The sequence below is a fragment of the Salmo salar genome, chromosome ssa17 (assembly GCF_905237065.1).
Source record: "Salmo salar chromosome ssa17, Ssal_v3.1, whole genome shotgun sequence".
Taxonomy (NCBI): Eukaryota; Metazoa; Chordata; class Actinopteri; order Salmoniformes; family Salmonidae; genus Salmo; species Salmo salar.
The window spans coordinates 49,835,816-49,853,930 of NC_059458.1; the positions used below are offsets into that span (position 1 = coordinate 49,835,816).

An 18,115-nucleotide genomic window follows, 5' to 3' on the forward strand; every position below is an offset into this window, starting at 1 on the left:
GAGGACAAAGAAGAGATGAGGGACCACCCTGGCTTTCCAACACACACGGAAGGAAGGAAGGAAGGAAGGAAGGAAGGAAGGAAGGAAGGAAGGAAGGAAGGAAGGAAGGAAGGAAGGAAGGAAGGAAGGAAGGAAGGAAGGATAGGATGGATGGATGGATGGATGGATGGATGGATGGATGGATGGATGGATGGATGGATGGATGGATGGATGGATGGATGGATGGAAGGAAGGAAGGAAGGAAGGAAGGAAGGAAGGAAGGAAGGAAGGAAGGAAGGAAGGAAGGAAGGAAGGAAGGAAGGAAGGAAGGAAGGAAGGAAGGAAGGAAGGAAGGAATGCACAGTCCCACACACGGTTGGGCTACATGCAACCCCGGTCTCAGTCAGAAGTGAAAAATGTACTCTTCATATTCAGTTCCAACCCTATACCCTCTTCAGCTTAAAACTATTACTCTAAACACTGTAGCCTATATTTTAGATGTACTGCACACGTACATAGGAAAGAATGTCTGAATGGCATGCTATGTTCTTGTCCAACCCTTACAAAAGTAGCATGGCTGACACCAGTCACATGGGTGGCGCGTCAGCCAGGCTATTACAAAAACAGATCAACATGGCTTTCATTCCAGCTGTCGTCCTATCATCCTGGCATATCAACTATTATACAACTCGCTGTCCTTGGATATACCAAGCCTGAATGACCTCTAACACATTACAGAATCAGAGCGAATCATATGATCTCAAACATACTCAACTGCCTCAGCGGGCGTATAAAGTAGAAGTTCAGTTATACCATCTGAACTAAAGTGAACATTCTTTGAAATATTCTGTGGAAGTCTGAAAGGAATAATATAGTAAAAAGTCAGATATTCAATGAGAGGTTACAGAAGGTAGCCCTCCACCCCTCCATCCTTTCACTTCTCCTCCCCCGTAATAATACAGGCCTGTAATAACAGAGCTAGAGGAAGCAAGGAACTGCTACAGGAGGACAGGACCCATTGGCTCCCACTGCCTCTCTGCTCTGAGCTGTACAGATAAGATGGTACTGTAGACAGAGACCTGATTATATTAGAATAGGGCTAGGCAACCCTGTTCCTGGAGTACTGCAGGTACTGTAGGATTTTGTTCCAACTATTGGAGGTTGAACGTTCACTCCTCCGCTAAATTGTGCAGGGACTGGTCAAAGAGCCTAGACTACGCTCTCTGCTATATAGGTTACTGTACTGTATGGACCTAGCTCTACACAGAGGCAGAGAAATAGGAGAGTTCTTGAGGAATCATGCTAAACTGTTCTCTCTCTCCACCCCTGTCGATTTGAGAGGCAAGTGAGGGGTGGTGGAGGGTCCAGGCAGGGCTGTGCTCTCTCGCTCTCTCTATTCCCCTCTGTTCTCTCTCTATTCCGTCTACCTCTCTGCTCCCTCTTTCCCTGCTCAGTGTCTGTGCTTTTCGCTCTACTCGCTCGCTCTACTCTGCTCTCTCTCCATTGCTCTCTGTTTGAGGGAGATAAAGGCAGGTGAGCTGGCAGCGTTTGGGCTGAAGGGCAAGCAGGGAGAGACTGAAGGACGGACCTGAGCCGCTGACAGTGCAGACGAGTCACAGGGTAGGACGGGACGAAGCATTAATGCAATCAGACACTGGGGTGAGATCAGCATGACTCCCCCTCCTCTCCTCACCCCTCCCCTCCTCTCCTCTCAGTGCCTGGTGGTCAAATGGACTGTATCAGCTAAGGTACCAGGTAATACAAGACTCTGGTGTAAGTCCGTATAACACAGCAATACAGATCCGTTTCTGTATCATCATCATCAGGTGGAGATCAGTTTCTCATAACATCACATATCTGATCAGCAATTTTATCTATCAGCATCACCGCAAAGGACAATGCAAGGTGAGGTCAGTTCACCATTAACACGTAAAGCACCTTAAAGCCCTATAAATGCAGCATCATTAGTATCTAATATAATCACAGGGGTAATTAGAGAATACCTCTTCATATAGTGTACAGTCTGGGCAGGTATTGTGGTTGTTGTTCCAGCATGATGTGGCTATTCAGCTGATTGACCACAATGTGTCTTTGCTCAAGTTCATGGCTGATGGCATCACGAGTCAGGGACAGTTTAGGTCTCTCTCACACCCCCTCCCATCTTTCTCTGTCGCGTCCAGTCTCTCCCCCGTGCCCACAGACGTTATGTCAGGCAGGGCTGGCAGGCTGGTCGGGTTCTGTCATGTCCCTGTGGCGCTAAGCTAGCTCCTTCCTTTCTGTCACCTGACAGAGCAGAGCAGAGCCATATGGCTGAGGAGCCAGAGGAGAGCCAGAGGATGTGCTTCAGGAGCATGTCTGAACATCAGGGCCCCAGGCCACCAAGTAGCACCAATCTGGGCAGGCCATCTCTCAGTGGTACACCTCCAGCCCTGGGTAGCACACACCTTATCACATCCCTGAGTGTGGTGGGGGAAACACTGCGCAGTGGTCGATAGGATCAAATACAACCTGGCTGGTGTACCACAAGGAAGAGACTAAGGCTGCTATGTGTCTCTGAAGGAAGGGAATGCAGCAAGGCCACTGATCTCTCTCTTCGCCACAGCTGTTGCATCTGATGCTTTCTTCTCTTCCCTTTTTCTCTCTTTTCTTCACTGGCTCCCTGTCCTCTACCTTTCTGTTCCCCTTTTTCTCTCTTTAGTCTTTCTTGTACCCGGCCGTTCTCTGCTCTCTGAAAGGTTTCCTCTTTTCAAGATGTAAATTCCAGTGTAGAATGGTGGTCAGGTGGTTATTTTTAAGTCACTCTGGGGTTTTGTAGGACTGTTGTTACACTGTGCTATTATCCCAAAACGACCCCCTTGGAGCCATGTCCTGTGTCAGGTTTAATCAGTTAGCAGAGAGCTGGCAGATTGGTGCTGTTTTACATCTCCCCTGGAACAGCCCTAACGGATCTAGTTACGCAGAGGTGGAAATCAATCCACACCAACTCATGCTCACACACAAACACATCCATGTAAATACTCACATTTATCTCGGCAGGCTTCTTATTTGAATTTATTTTTATTTAAATGACCCTGGGCAGTCAGTCCAGCATGACTGCTATTTCCCTCTCCCAGCCTCCACTTGGCTCCATGGAAGAGCAGTCAACTTCTAGTAAATCTGTTTTCATTTCAACAACCAGGGCTTGACATTAACTTTTTTAGCCACTTGTCCTTGGACAAGTAGGACACAAAACAAAGGTCCATAACTAGAGGTCGACCGATTATGATTTTTCAACGCCAATACCGATACCGATTATTGGGGGACCGAAAAAGCCGATGCCGATTATTTTCTTCTTTTTATAATGACAATTACAACAATACTGAATGAACACTTATTTTAACTTAATATAATACATCAATAAAATCAATTTAGCCTCAAATAAATAATGAAACATGTTCAATTTGGTTTAAATAATGCAAAACAAAGTGTTGGAGAAGAAAGTAAAAGTGCAATATGTGCCATGGAAGAAAGCTAATGTTTAAGTGCCTTGCTCAGAACATGGGAACATATGAAAGCTAGTGGTTCCTTTTAACATGAGTCTTCAATATTCCCAGGTAAAAAGTTTTAGGTTGTAGTTATATTATTATAGGAATTATAGGACTATTTCTCTCTATACGATTTGTATTTCATATACCTTTGACTATTGGATGTTCTTATAGGCACTTTAGTATTGCCAGTGTAACAGTATAGCTTCCGTCCCTCTCCTCGCTCCTACCTGGGCTCAAACCAGGAACACATCGACAACAGCCACCCTCGAAGCAGTGTTACCCATGCAGAAGAAGGGAAACAACTACTCCAAGTCTCAGAGCGAGTGACGTTTGAAACGCTATTAGCGTGCACCCGGCTAACCAGCTAGCCATTTCACATCGGTTACACCAGCCTAATCTTGGGAGTTGATAGGCTTGAAGGTGTGGGTATAATTTGTGGAACGTTCCAACAGGAATCTGTTCCAAAAAACGTAAAGTAAAAGGTTGCCAACCAACAACGCATACAAAGTAGCAACGCATACAAACCTAGCTAACTAGCTGCCGAATAGGCATCAACTCACCACGTAGCTTATTCTTAATGTTTGTCCATAGGCAAACAGACATGTGAGGACAGACATTTTTCGGAATAAACGTGATGAGTGAAAAACGCAATGAAATAGACCACTCCCTACCCGGTATCTTATTCTGCCGCTATACAACTTTGCATGCGTTGTTTTTTGGAAACCTTGTTATTACGAAGTTTTTGGAATAGATTCCTGTTGGAACGTTCCAGAAATTATACCCACCCAGGTTGAAGTCATAAACAGCGCAATGCTTGAAGCACAGCAAAGGGCTGTTTGAATGAATGCTTACGAGCCTGCTGCTGCCTACCACCGCTCAGTCAGACTGCTCTATCAAATCATAGACTTAATTATAATATAATAAACACACAGAAATACGAGCCTTGGGTCATTAATATGGTCGAATCTGGAAACTATCATCTCGAAAACAAAAGTTTTTTTCTTTCAGTGACATACGGAACCGTTCCGTATTTTATCTAACGGGTGACTAAGTCTAAATATTCCTGTTAGGCATTGATGTTTATGGTTAGGTACATTGGTGCAACGATAGTACTTTTTTTGCAAATGCGCTTGTTAAATCAACACCCGTTTGATGAAAATTAACAGGCACCGTATCGATCATATGCAACGCAGGACACGTTAGATAACTTCTCTAGGGCCAGTGGGACGATTTCGTCCCACCTACGTAACAGCCAGTGGAATCCCGTGGCGTGTTATTCAAATACCTTAGAAATGCTATTACTTCAATTTCTCAAACATATGACTATTTTACACCATTTTAAAGACAAGACTCTCGTTAATCTAACCACACTGTCCAATTTCAAAAAGGCTTTACAACGAAAGCAAAACATTAGATTATGTCAGCAGAGTACCCAGCCAGAAATAATCAGACACCCATTTTTCAAGCTAGCATATAATGTCACATAAACCCAAATCACAGCTAAATGCAGCACTAACCTTTGATGATCTTCATCAGATGACAATCTTAGGACATTATGTTATATCAATACATGCATGTTTTGTTCAATCAAGTTCATATTTATATCAAAAACCAGCTTTTTACATTAGCATGTGACGTTCAGAACTAGCATACCCCCCGCAAACTTCTGGTGAATTTACTAAATTACTCACGATAAACGTTCACAAAAAACATAACAATTATTTTAAGAATTATAGATACAGAACTACTCTATGCACTCGCTATGTCAGATTTTAAAATAGCTTTTCGGTGAAAGCACATTTTGCAATATTCTAAGTAGATAGCCCGGCATCACAGGGCTAGCTATTTAGACACCCAACAAGTTTAGCCCTCACCAAAGTCAGATTTACTATAAGAAAAATGTTATTACCTTTGCTGTTCTTCGTCAGAATGCACTCCCAGGACTTCTACTTCAATAACAAATGTTGGTTTGGTTCAAAATAATCCATAGTTATATCCAAATAGCAGCGTTTTATTCGTGCGTTCAAGACACTATCCGAAAGGGTAAAGAAGGGTGACGCGCACAAAAAATGTCTAAATATTCCATTACCGTACTTCGAAGCATGTCAACCGCTGTTTAAAATCAATTTTTATGCCATTTTTCTCGTAAAAAAGCGATAATATTCCGACCGGGAAATCGTGTTTCAGTACAAAGAGAGAGAAAATAAAAACATGGTGTCGCCCCGTGCACGCGCCTCAGTCTGATGGTCCTCTGATAGAGCACCTACCAACGGCGCTAATATTTTTCAGCCTGGGGCTGGAATTACATCACTCAGCTTTTTCCCGGGTTCTGAGAGCCTATGGGAGCCGTAGGAAGTGTCACGTTACAGCAAAGATCCTAAGTTTTCAATAAACAGAGCCAAGAAGCCCAAGGAATGGTCTGAGAGGGTACTTCCTGTACAGAATCTTCTCAGGTTTTTGCCTGCCATATGAGTTCTGTTATACTCACAGACACCATTCAAACAGTTTTAGAAACTTTAGGGTGTTTTCTATCCAAAGCCAATAATTATATGCATATTCTAGTTTCTGGGCAGTAGTAATAACCAGATTAAATCGGGTACTTTTTTTATCCGGCGTGTAAATACTGCCCCCTAGCCCTAACAGGATAAACTAGTAATATCATCAACCATGTGTAGTTAACTAGTGATTATGTTAAGATTGATAGTTTTTTATAAGTCTAATGCTAGCTAGCAACTTACATTTGCTTCTTGCTGCCCTCGCGTTACAGGTAGTCAGCCTGTTAACCTCTATGGGCTAGGTGGGACGCTAGCGTGCCACCCGTGGTGCACTCCATCAACAGCAGGTGCATTTCAAGAGCGGCAAATTTGAATCCAAATAAATGTCAAAATTCAAATTTTTCAAACATACAACTATTTTACACCCTTTGAAAGATAAACATCTCCTTAATCTAACCACGTTTTACGATTTCAAAAAGGTTTTACGGCGAAAGCATAAATTTAGAGTATGTTAGGACAGTACATTTACAAGAGTTGTGTGTAATGTTTTGTCAAGTCAAAGACAGGGTCACCAAAACCATAAAACCAGCTAAAATGATGCACTAACCTTTTACAATCTCCATCAGATGACACTCCTAGGACATTATGTTAGACAATGCATGCATTTTTAGTTCTATCAAGTTCATATTTATATCCAAAAACAGCGTTTTACTATGGCATTGATGTTGAGGAAATCGTTTCCCTCCAATAACCGGCAGTCAAGTCAGCGTCACAAATTAAATAATTAAATTTAGAAAACATTGGTAAAATATTATATTGTCATTTAAAGAATTATAGATTTACATCTCTTGAACGCAATCAACTTGCCAGATTTAAAAATAACCTTACTGGGAAATCACACTTTGCAATAATCTGAGCACTGCGCCCAGAAAAATACGCGTTGCGATACAGACTAGACGTCATGTTGGGGAGATCTAAAATCGAAAATACTATGTAAATAATCCATTACCTTTGATTCTCTTCATCAGATGTCACTTCCAGGTATCACAGGTCCATAACGAATGTAGTTTTGTTCAAAAAAGCTCATCATTTATGTCCAAAAATCTCCGTCTTGTTAGCACATGATCTAAGCCAGCCGGACTTCTCGTCATGAACGAGGGGAAAAAATATATTTCCGTTCGTTCAAACATGTCAAACGTTGTATAGCATAAATCATTAGGGCCTTTTTTAACCAGAACATGAATAATATTCAAGGTGGACGAATGCATACTCTTTTATAACGTATTGGAACGAGGGTACCCAACATGAACTCGCGCGCCAGGTGTCTAATGGGACATCATCGTTCCATGGCTCTTGTTCGGTCAGATCTCCCTCCAGAAGACTCAAAACACTTTGTAAAGGCTGGTGACATCTAGTGGAAGCAATAGGAAGTGCCAAAATATTCCTAAACCCCTGTGTTTTTCAATGGGATAGGTTTAAAGTCAATACAACACATCAGGTATTCAGGTATCCACTTCCTGTCAGAAAATGTCTCAGGGTTTTGCCTGCCAAATGAGTTCTGTTATACTCACAGACACCATTCAAACAGTTTTAGAAACTTTAGAGTGTTTTCTATCCATATATAATAAGTATATGCATATTCTAGTTACTGGGTAGGATTAGTAACCAGATTAAATCAGGTACATTTTTTTTATCCAGACGTGCAAATGCTGCCCCCTAGCCCTAACAGGTTAATCCTTGTGGAGTGCAATGTAAGGCAGGTGGTTAGAGTGTTGGACTGGTAACCGAAGGTTACAAAAACGAATCCCCCTGAACAAGGCAGTTAACCCCCGTACCTAGGCCGTCATTGTAAATAAGAATGTGTTCTTAATCTGACTTGCCTAGTTAAATAAAGGTGTAAAAAAAAACATGCAAAAAAATTAAATAAATAAAGAAAATAAAATAAAATCGGCCAATCGGTGGCCAAAAATACCGATTGTTATGAAAACGGCCCTAATTAATCGTCCATTCCGATTAATCGGTTGACCTCTATCCGTAACACCATCAGCCAAAAGTGTGACTGAAAATGAGTGAAGTACATAGGAGGGAAGTGAAATCCTTTTCTGCACTTGCCCATAGACCATGTGTCAAACTCATTCCACGGAGGGCCGAGTGTCTGCGGGTTTTGGCTCGTCCGTTATACTTGATTGATGAATTAAGGTCACTGATTAGTAAGGAACTCCCCTACCTGGTTCTCTAGGTCTTCATTAAAGGAACAACCAAAAACCAGCAGACACTAGGCCCTCCATGGAATGTTTGACACCTCTGCCATAGACGATGTTCTCCCTCCCTAGAGGCCATCCAAAATAACGTACAAACAATTTGATTCCATTTTGTATTTCATAAAACTCATTTCTCTCCCCTCTCACACAATGTATTGTGCTCTCTCTCTGTCTGTCTTTTACTCTCCCTATGTTGTGCACTTTCCCTCAGTCTCTATCATTAGTCTGCTGCAGGAGACAACATACTGACATGAAAGCAGAACAAAATTATACAACACATTCCCCTGACAAGAGATCCAATCAAACCATCATAACGACTCAAACAACAGGAGAAGTGTTCACCCTAAACTGTCTCTCTCTGCTCTCCTCTCCCTGACCCTTTCAAACAACTACAGCACCACAGCCATGTCAAATTTAAATTGTTCTATTTCATTGACTCTCTCTCAGCAGCATTCTCCCCTACTTCCACATCCCATTTGAATGTGAGGCGCAAGACATTTAGCCAGCCCCCCCATTAGAGATAAATACAGTTCAATGTGACAAGAGTGGGACTCTGGAGTCTAACAATGTGAAGGTTGGTCAAGAACAAGACTGCGCTACAAAGGAGCCATTTGATAAGGGCTTCTGTTCGGTATTCATGACGAGGACAGAGAGAACACCATTAGAGCCTAATGTTAATGAGAAACATTTGAATGACAAAGCATGGACATTATGCGGACATCAGAAGTATTTAACCACAGTCAATGAACACATTGCCTGTGTCCCAACTGGCACGCTATTCCCTATTTAGTGTGCTACTTTTGACCAGGATCCATAGGGGGCATCATTAGGGCTCTGGTCAAAAGGATTGCACTATATAGAGAATAGGGTGCCATTTTAATTAACACATAGGGATTCTTAGAAGGTAAGAGACTCATTCCCGGGAGAAAACTTTGGTCTCTAATTACAATGAGTGCAGAAACTACAGATGTTGCTTATAGTATTGATTCAAACCTATATGGAGACCTGTGTGTGTGTGTGTGTGTGTGTGTGTGTGTGTGTGTGTGTGTGTGTGTGTGTGTGTGTGTGTGTGTGTGTGAGAATCAAACTATTTGTCACAAGCGCCGAATACAACAGCTGTAGATCTTACCGTGAAATGCTTACTTACAAGCCCTTAACCAACAATGTAGTTCAAGAGAGTTAATAAGATATTTATCAAATAAATTAAAGTAAAAAATAATAAGAAAAAGTAACACAATAAGAAAAACGAGGCTATATACAGGGGATACCGAGTCAGTGTGCGGGGGTACAGGTTAGTTGAGGTAATATGTACATGTAGATAGGGGTGAAGTGACTATGCATAGATAATAAACAGCAAGTAGCAGCAGTGTACAAAAAGGGGGGGGGGGGGGTCAACGTAAATACTCCGGTGGCGATTCTATTAATTATTCAGCAGTCTTATAGCTTGGGGGGTAAAAGCTGTTGAGGAGCCTTTCGGTACCAGACTTGGCGCTCCGGTAGCAGAGAAAGGTATAAGTGTGTGTATAAGTGTGTGTGTATATAAGTGTGCGCGTGCATGCGTGTCTATAGGCTTCAAACCTTTAAAGAGCTGTGTCTTGAGTTAATGAGCGATGTATTCAAATTGGGAAAAAAATATTACAAATACATGGTAGTCATTTATCAGATGTTCTTATCTAGAGAGACTTACAGGAGCAGTTAGGGTTAAGTGCCTTGCTCAAGGACACAGACAGATTTTTTATCTAGTCGGCTCAGGGATTCGAACCAGCGACCTTTTGGTTACTGGCCAAACGCTCTTAACCGCTAGGCTAATTTCACAGTAATAAAATGTATATACCTTGCAAAGTATGGTTAATTTATCATTATAAACTGAGTGGTTTGAACCCTGAATGCTGATTGGCTGAAAGCCGTGGTGTATCAGAAAAACATGTATTTTTGCTTCTTTAACTACATTGGTAACCAGTTTATAATAGCAGAAAGGCACCTCGGGTGTTTGTCATACATGGACAATATACCACGGCTAAGGGCTGTATCCTAGCACTCCGCATTGCGTCGTGCTTAAGAACAGCCCTTAGCCGTGGTATATTGGCCATATACCACACCCCCCTCGGGCCTTATTGCTTAAGTATTTACAGGTCATTTAAGGTAGACGTGTACTGTAGGATCAAGAAAATGGAGATAGCAACTCAACACCGGAAACTCAAAATGATAAAGAGAGAAAGAACTGAAGTTCTCAAGGAGGACTGGTAAAGTTCAATCTCTGTTTAAGAACAGTCTCTTTCTCACTCCAGAGAGAGTAAATCTAACCTGCGACCTAAAGACATTTATCTTGTCCAAAAAGACCAACTCAATTTCCCTCCCTGCATAAATTTGGTTGTTAAATATAGCCAAGTCCAAACTGAGCAGAGACATCAGAAAGAAAGAAAAAATAAGACCGTTTTGGAATACAAATGCCTGGGTCTGGGGCTAGGGTATACAGATGGGGCATGGGCATGGGCTGGATCTGGCAGTAGGGTATAGCGCTCGGTCTCGGGTTAAATCTGGGTCTAGAACTGGGCTGATTGTATGCAGTGAAGGGCTCTGTCTCTGTCCTGTAAGAAGATGTCCACTATATACTGATTATACATCTCTAATGTAAAGAAAGTACAGGACTAGATGTGAGTCTAGGTCCAGTCCTGGTCTTGCTTTGTGCTGTGCAGGGACCAGTCTCCCTCCACCCTGGCCTTATCCTGCTCTGTGAGGAGATGGCGGGAGGAGAGGATGGCCAGTGAATTCTGATTACACCTCTGTCATTTAAAGTAATGAGAGGAGCTCATGCTCTAGTGGCTCCTGCTTCCCCCCGGCGGACCAGACGCCAGCCAGCCACCGTTCTGTTAAAGGCCACACTGACCCACCACTGATTGGGGATGACACACAGCAGTCAGGGTGTGTGTGTGTGTGTGTGCCCGCGATCACTCTGACAGATGGACAGACTAATCGTCATTCTGACAGGAAGAGGGATATGGTTATACAGACAGACAAAGAGAGAGAGAGATAGGACACAGGGTTGTGCTCAGACACAGGATTTCCCTTCCGGAAACCACGCAGAAAGAGCGAGAGGACAAGGAAAGGGGAGAGAGAAAGGACCACGGGGGGGGGAAAGAAAGAAAGAAAGAAAGAAGGAAAGAAAGAAAGAGGAGAGAGAGAGGAGAGAGAGAAAGGACCACAGGAGAGGACAGGAGAGCGAGAAAGGACCACAGGAGAGGACAGGAGAGAGGGAGGGAAAGGACCACAGGAGATAACAGGAGAGAGAAAGAAAGGACCACGGGGGGAGAGAGAGAGGGAAAGGACCACAGGAGAGAGAGAGGGAAAGGACAGGACCACAGGAAAGAGAGAAAGGACAGGAAGGGACCACAGGAGAGAGAGAAAGGGAAGGACAGAGAGAGAGAGAGAGAGAGAGAGAGAGAGAGAGAGAGAGAGGAGAGAGGCGAGAGGCGAGAGGCGAGAGGAGAGAGGAGAGAGGAGAGAGGAGAGAGAGAGGGAGGGAAAGGACCACAGGAGAGGAGAGGACAGGGGAGAGAGAGAGAGAGAGAGGGAAAGGAGCACAGGAGAGAGAGAGAGAACAGAGAGGGAGACAGAGAGAGAGACAGAGAGCCAGAGAGAGAGCCAGAGAGAGAGAGAGACAGAGAGAGAGAGAGGAGAGAGAGAGAAAGGACCACGGGTGGAGAGAGAGAGGGAAAGAACCACAGGAGAGAGAGAGGGAAAGGACAGGACCACAGGAAAGAGAGAGGGAAAGGACCACAGGAGAGAGAGAAAGGACCACAGGAAAGAGAGAGGGAAAGGACCACAGGAGAGAGGGAAAGGACAGGAAGGGACCACAGGAGAGAGGGAGAGAGAGAGGGAAAGGAGCACAGGAGAGAGAGAGAGAGAGAGACAGAGAGAGAGAGGGAGAGGAGAGGAGAGAAAGGACCACAGGAGAGGACAGGAGAGCGAGAAAGGACCACAGGAGAGGACAGGAGAGAGAGAGGGAAAGGAGCACAGGAGAGGACAGGAGAGAGAGAGAGAGAGAGAGAGAGAGAGAGAGAGCAAGTGAGTGAGAGCGAGAGAGAGAGAGGGAGAGAGAGAGAGAGAGGAGAGAGAGGAGAGAGAGAAAGGACCACAGGAGAGGACAGGAGAGAGCGAGAGACAGAGAGAAAGGACCACAGGAGACAGAGAGAGACAGAGACAGAGAGAGACAGAGACAGAGAGAGAGAGACAGAGAGAGACAGAGAGAGAGAGACAGAGAGAGACAGAGAGAGACAGAGAGAGACAGAGAGAGAGAGAGAGAGAGAGAGAGAGGAGCAGAGAGAGAGACAGAGGGAAAGGAGCACAGGAGAGAGAGAGACAGAGAGACAGAGAGACCGAGACAGAGACAGAGACAGAGAGAGAGAGAGAGAGAGAGAGAGAGAGAGAGAAAGGACCACAGGAGAGAGCAAGAGAGAGAGGGAAAGGACCACGGGGGGAGAGAGAGACAGAGGGAAAGGAGCACAGGAGAGAGAGACAGAGAGAGATGTTGGGTTAGGATTTGTAACTGTATAAAACATTTAACCTGAACAGACACAAAAAAGGAAAGGAACACAGGAGAGGAGAGAAAAGAGAGAGAAAGGACCACAGGAGAGGAGAGGAGAAAAGAAAAGGGAAAAGAAAAAGGAGAAAGGGAAAGGGGAAAGACAAAGAGAAAGAGAGAGAGGACCACGAGAAAGAGAGAGAGGACCACAGGAAAGAGAGAGGACCACAGGAAAGAGAGAGGACCACAGGAAAGAGAGAGGACCACAGGAGAGAGAGAGAGAGAGAGAGAGAGAGAGGGAAAGGACCACAGCAGAGGACAGGAGAGAGCGAGAGAGAGAGGGAAAGGACCATAGGAGAGGACAGGAGAGAGCGAGAGAGAGGGGGAAAGGACCACAGGAGAGGACGAGAGAGAGAGAAAGAGAGAGAGGGAAAGGACCACAGGAGAGGACAGGAGAGAGAGGAAGATGAGAGGAAGCTCACCATCGATCCTGCTGACCAACTCCTCCAGAGCCTTGACTTTCCTTTGGATCCCCGGCTGGGCAAATGTGTAGTTGTCCTTGATTGGAGAGAGAGAGAGAAATGAATTTCACAGCAAGGTGAGGCCTGACTTACTAGGGGTGATGGCCGCACTATTATCAATTTTACTTAAAAACAGAGACAAGTTTGTTGTCCCAAACTGCTGCTTCAAACGCTCACGTACTTCAGTAAAGAAAAAGAGGATTTGTGTGAGGAATAGTAATGACGACAGACGAACAAACAACTATGTATACTAGCTGAGGGACACTGACACAGTCTCATTCAAGGGTGAGCAACTAGCAACCACAGCTCGTGATCACCCTGTGGCCATTTCGAAGAGAAAGGGAGGTCACACACAGAGAGACAGAGAGAAGGTGAGAGAGTGAGATCAGGAGGTGAGCTGTCCTCTCAACCACTAAACACAAACTGACAGGAGATTAAATGCAACATTTACAGACTAAATGCAAATATCAGCAGCAGGGCTTGAAGGGGGACTGAAGTCACAGATTTTTCATCCATTATCACCCTCCTCATTACTACATTTGACTGTTTTGGGACTAGAAAGTATGTTTAGTTCCTCTAAGTACTGAGACCATTATACATGCAATGTCACCTTTAGTCACAGTATGAATAGATGACAGGTCTTGAAGAGGTAATGATGTCTCCTTATAGCATAGTGAAGAGGTTATCCATCTAAAGATCAGCTTTATACAACTCCATTTAGAGAGTGCTTATGGGTCTGCTAATAACATAGGCCAACAGTAATTGGAAATTGGAAAGTCACTTTTGTTTGAGGTTTGTCCTAATGTTCAAACTGCCATTGGAAGTGGACTTTACATAGTGGAGCAAGTCACGTTCATTTGACATTTGCAGACAAGCCCAGTTTTAAATCCTAATGTACATTTAAGTAATCAAATCATTTCTTATTTGATTATTAAGGCCTTCGGGGATGAAAAGCAACAACCTCACATCAGGCCTTGGATCTAGCCTGCATTTACGAATCTATAAATGATTAAATCATAGGCTGAGTCTCTAAGTTTAAGTTATTACAAACGTGTGTGTGTGTGTGTGTGTGTGTGTGTGTGTGTGTGTGTGTGTGACTGCAGTCTGAGCCATGGGAAGTACTATGGAGGGAGTGTGGCTATGCTGCTGATGTGTTGCACTTGTAGAGAGAGCTGCAAAGACAAGGTGAGAGAGAGAGGGAGTGACAGAGGGAGCGACTGAGTGAGACAGAGCGACAGAGGGAGGGGTAGCGCGACAGAGGGAGGGGTAGCGCGACAGAGGGAGGGGTAGCGCGACAGAGGGAGGGGTAGCGAGACAGAGCGACAGAGGGAGGGGTAGCGAGACAGAGCGACAGAGGGAGGGGTAGCGAGACAGAGCGACAGAGGGAGGGGTAGCGAGACAGAGCGACAGAGGGAGGGGTAGCGAGACAGAGCGACAGAGGGAGGGGTAGCGAGACAGAGCGACAGAGGGAGGGGTAGCGAGACAGAGCGACAGAGGGAGGGGTAGCGAGACAGAGCGACAGAGGGAGGGGTAGCGAGACAGAGCGACAGAGGGAGGGGTAGCGAGACAGAGCGACAGAGGGAGGGGTAGCGAGACAGAGCGACAGAGGGAGGGGTAGCGAGACAGAGCGACAGAGGGAGGGGTAGCGAGACAGAGCGACAGAGGGAGGGGTAGCGAGACAGAGGGAGGGGTAGCGAGACAGAGGGAGGGGTAGCGAGACAGAGGAGGGCGAACAGAGGGAGGGGTAGCGAGACAGAGCGACAGAGGGAGGGGTAGCGAGACAGAGCGACAGAGGGAGGGGTAGCGAGACAGAGCGACAGAGGGAGGGGGAGCAAGACAGAGCGACAGAGGGAGCGAGGGCGACTTAGAGGGAGCGTTACAGAGCGAGCGAGACAGAGAGAGCGAGCGAGACACAGAGAGCGAGCGAGACACAGAGAGCGAGCGAGACACAGAGAGCGCGAGCGAGACACAGAGAGAGCGAGCGAGACACAGAGAGAGCGAGCGAGACACAGAGAGAGCGAGCGAGACACAGAGAGCGAGCGAGACACAGAGAGAGCGAGCGAGACACAGAGAGAGCGAGCGAGACACAGAGAGAGCGAGCGAGACAGAGAGAGCGAGCGAGACTGTCTCGCGAGGCACGGGGGGAAGCGAGACGCGGGGGAGGCGAGACGGGGGGCGAGACGGGGGGGCGGGACGCAGGGGGGACGCAGGGGGGACGCAGGGGGGCGAGAGACAGCGGGAGCGAGAGACAGCGGGGAGCGAGAGACAGCGGGAGCGAGAGACAGCGGGGAGCGAGAGACAGCGGGGAACGAGAGACAGCGGGGAGCGAGAGACAGCGGGGAGCGAGAGACAGGGGGGGAGCGAGAGACAGGGGGGGAGCGAGAGACAGGGGGGGAGCGAGAGACAGAGGGGAGCGAGAGACAGGGGGGGAGCGAGAGACAGGGGGGGAGCGAGAGACATTAACCGATAAACAATTGCTGCCCGACCTTCAGGCTTAACTGTGCATCCTGCAGTGAGCGTTCTGGGGCCTGAGTGTTGTGGCCATGAATACAGGAGTGGTTCTGGATACAACACACTACTGACAGAGGGGGAAAGAGAGGGAGAAAGATGGAGATAAAGAGAAACCTTGGCCTACCATCACCTCTCCCTTCACTGTGACCTCCCAGTGCTACTGTACAGCCCAGCTATAAGAAGCTACTTCCAGAAAAGAATACACTATGCAGATTATGACAAGGATTTCACGTAGGCTGACAGAGAAATTATATTTCAATGGCTGACATGGATTCAGAAGTACACAGCAGTACCGGGTGAAGGCATTTTCAGCCATCCTCGCTCCCAAGTGTTACCTCTACTCCTCATCCAAGTCCATTCAACAGGAGTCAGTCCATTCTCCTATAGTGCAGCTCCAGGACCAGACCATTGAGTTTTCTGAACCCCTCAGTTCAATACAGTGAGATCATATCTGGTTTGATGGGCTTTATTAGAGAGAGTAGGGATTGAGACTTTCTGGCTCCATCTGCACATGTGCAGTAGCCATGTCCTCAGGTCAACAGACCATAATATGCTGCCCAGGCACAGCTGGTCTCCCAGGTTACTGCTCCCTCCGCGCCCTTCATCTCTCTCCTTCCCTCTTTCGCTGTGCCTAAATGCAATTACCTGTTCAGAGAGTGAGCAGTTGGCCAGTTTGAAGCATGCATTAAGACTAACCCAGAGCCCACAGGCACCAATAATTACATCAGCTTTAAGATCCCTTGCTTTAATGAACTAGCTACTGTACCTCTCCCTCTGGTCCACTGGAAAACGCTGCTCCATGCAGAGAGTCGTAAATAGGGAGGGGGGAGATATTTTTGTTCCTTACGGACACATTCTCAAATTCTTAAACATCTGCAAATTATCCAGGCATCAAAGTGTCACCAACAAAAAGGTCAACAATAGCCATATAGCAAACGCACCCTATGGCATTCCTTTTCCACGTGTACTGTATAACACTTTTCGGCAGTGCTCAAAGCATGCTATTCCGAGAACAGAATTTACTTTTCAACTCAATGGGCCCAATCAGTCCTCCATGACAACAGAATCATAAACAAGAGAGGAGGCTAATAAGTCCTTCGTTTTTGGGTTATGTGCAGGTAAACAATTGGGCTAATCTATAATTCCATATTTCCAAGTCCTATTCTTGAAGACCAACAGGTATTCAATTAATTGGAACGACTGGACTTTGGTTTATAATGTAAAGAAATGGCCGAATTGTATTATTATTTGTAGAATAAAGCAATGGGTTAGAAGAAGCCTACAAAACCAACCCATAAATTAAAATGCAACATCCATTTATGGCCAGCTACGTGAACTCTAAACAATGATTTTTCCTGCAATAGATGTTCAAATCAGTAATATTATTGTCTTCTTCTAATGCCTCTTAAGGGGAATGTAATCTAAAAGTAATCAGATTACGTTACTGAGTGTGGGTAATCCAAAAGATAATTTACTGATTACAATTGAGGACAGGTAACTTGTAACTGTAACGGATTATATTTAGAAAGTAAACTACCCAACCCTGAGGCTAAGCATGCTTAACACCTGGCCTACTACAGAGCACTAGAGAAGAAGGGAGTGAGGCCACAGTGCAAGTGTTATGGTACGCTTAACCTGACCTATAGCACTCAGATGACACCCTGTGATCTAGACTGTCCAGCTCAGTCAGAGGTCAGTATGAACACAGTGTGATGCTGTCTCTCATATCTGCTTCTCTCGCCCCACCTCTCCCCCCCTCTCGCCCCCTCCTGCCCCCTCTTTCTCTATCCCTCCCTTCTTCCTCCCTTTCTCGCTCCCCATTTCTCCACAAAGCCCCAGCTCTAGACTGTCTGTTATAAAGTATTTGACTCGAGCTTTGAACCTCTGAGGCAATGGCAGGACATCTCCACATTCCACACTTTGTTCTTCTTTCTTTTATTTTCTCGCTGTTCTGTTATTCTCAACTAGAAACTGAGCCATCGGGTCACTGTCTGTCTCTGTCACGTCTCTGCCCTCACCAACAATGACAAACTATTCCCCCCTTTTCATCCCAGGAATGACAAGAATCTCACGATCGATGTAAGGCCAATGATGTTTTCAGGGCTGCCATTTCTTCCCCTTTCTATTCTGTTAGTGGCCAAACAATGTAGGACAATCTTTGGCGACTGAGGCTATTTATTGTATGTGTCGGCGCCAATCAACAAAGTGAACAACAACAACAGAGGACAACAGAGAAAGTGTGCCTGCCTGTTTGTCTGGAGGCGTCTGTTACAGAGATGACAGCTACAGATAACCCTGA

The 18,115-nt window shown here is 45.5% G+C and overlaps 1 protein-coding gene across 3 annotated transcripts in view; it reads right to left on the reverse strand.

Moving 5' to 3' along the window:
- tbc1d22a (TBC1 domain family, member 22a) overlaps window positions 1–18,115 on the reverse strand; it is a 211,892-nt gene that overhangs the window by 63,560 nt on the left and 130,217 nt on the right. For all 3 annotated transcript variants that reach the window (XM_014152782.2, XM_014152784.2, XM_014152781.2), the window contains one exon: window positions 13,267–13,342. In XM_014152782.2, the coding sequence (XP_014008257.1) occupies window positions 13,267–13,342 (76 nt within the window). The remainder of the gene's footprint in view (window positions 1–13,266; window positions 13,343–18,115) is intronic.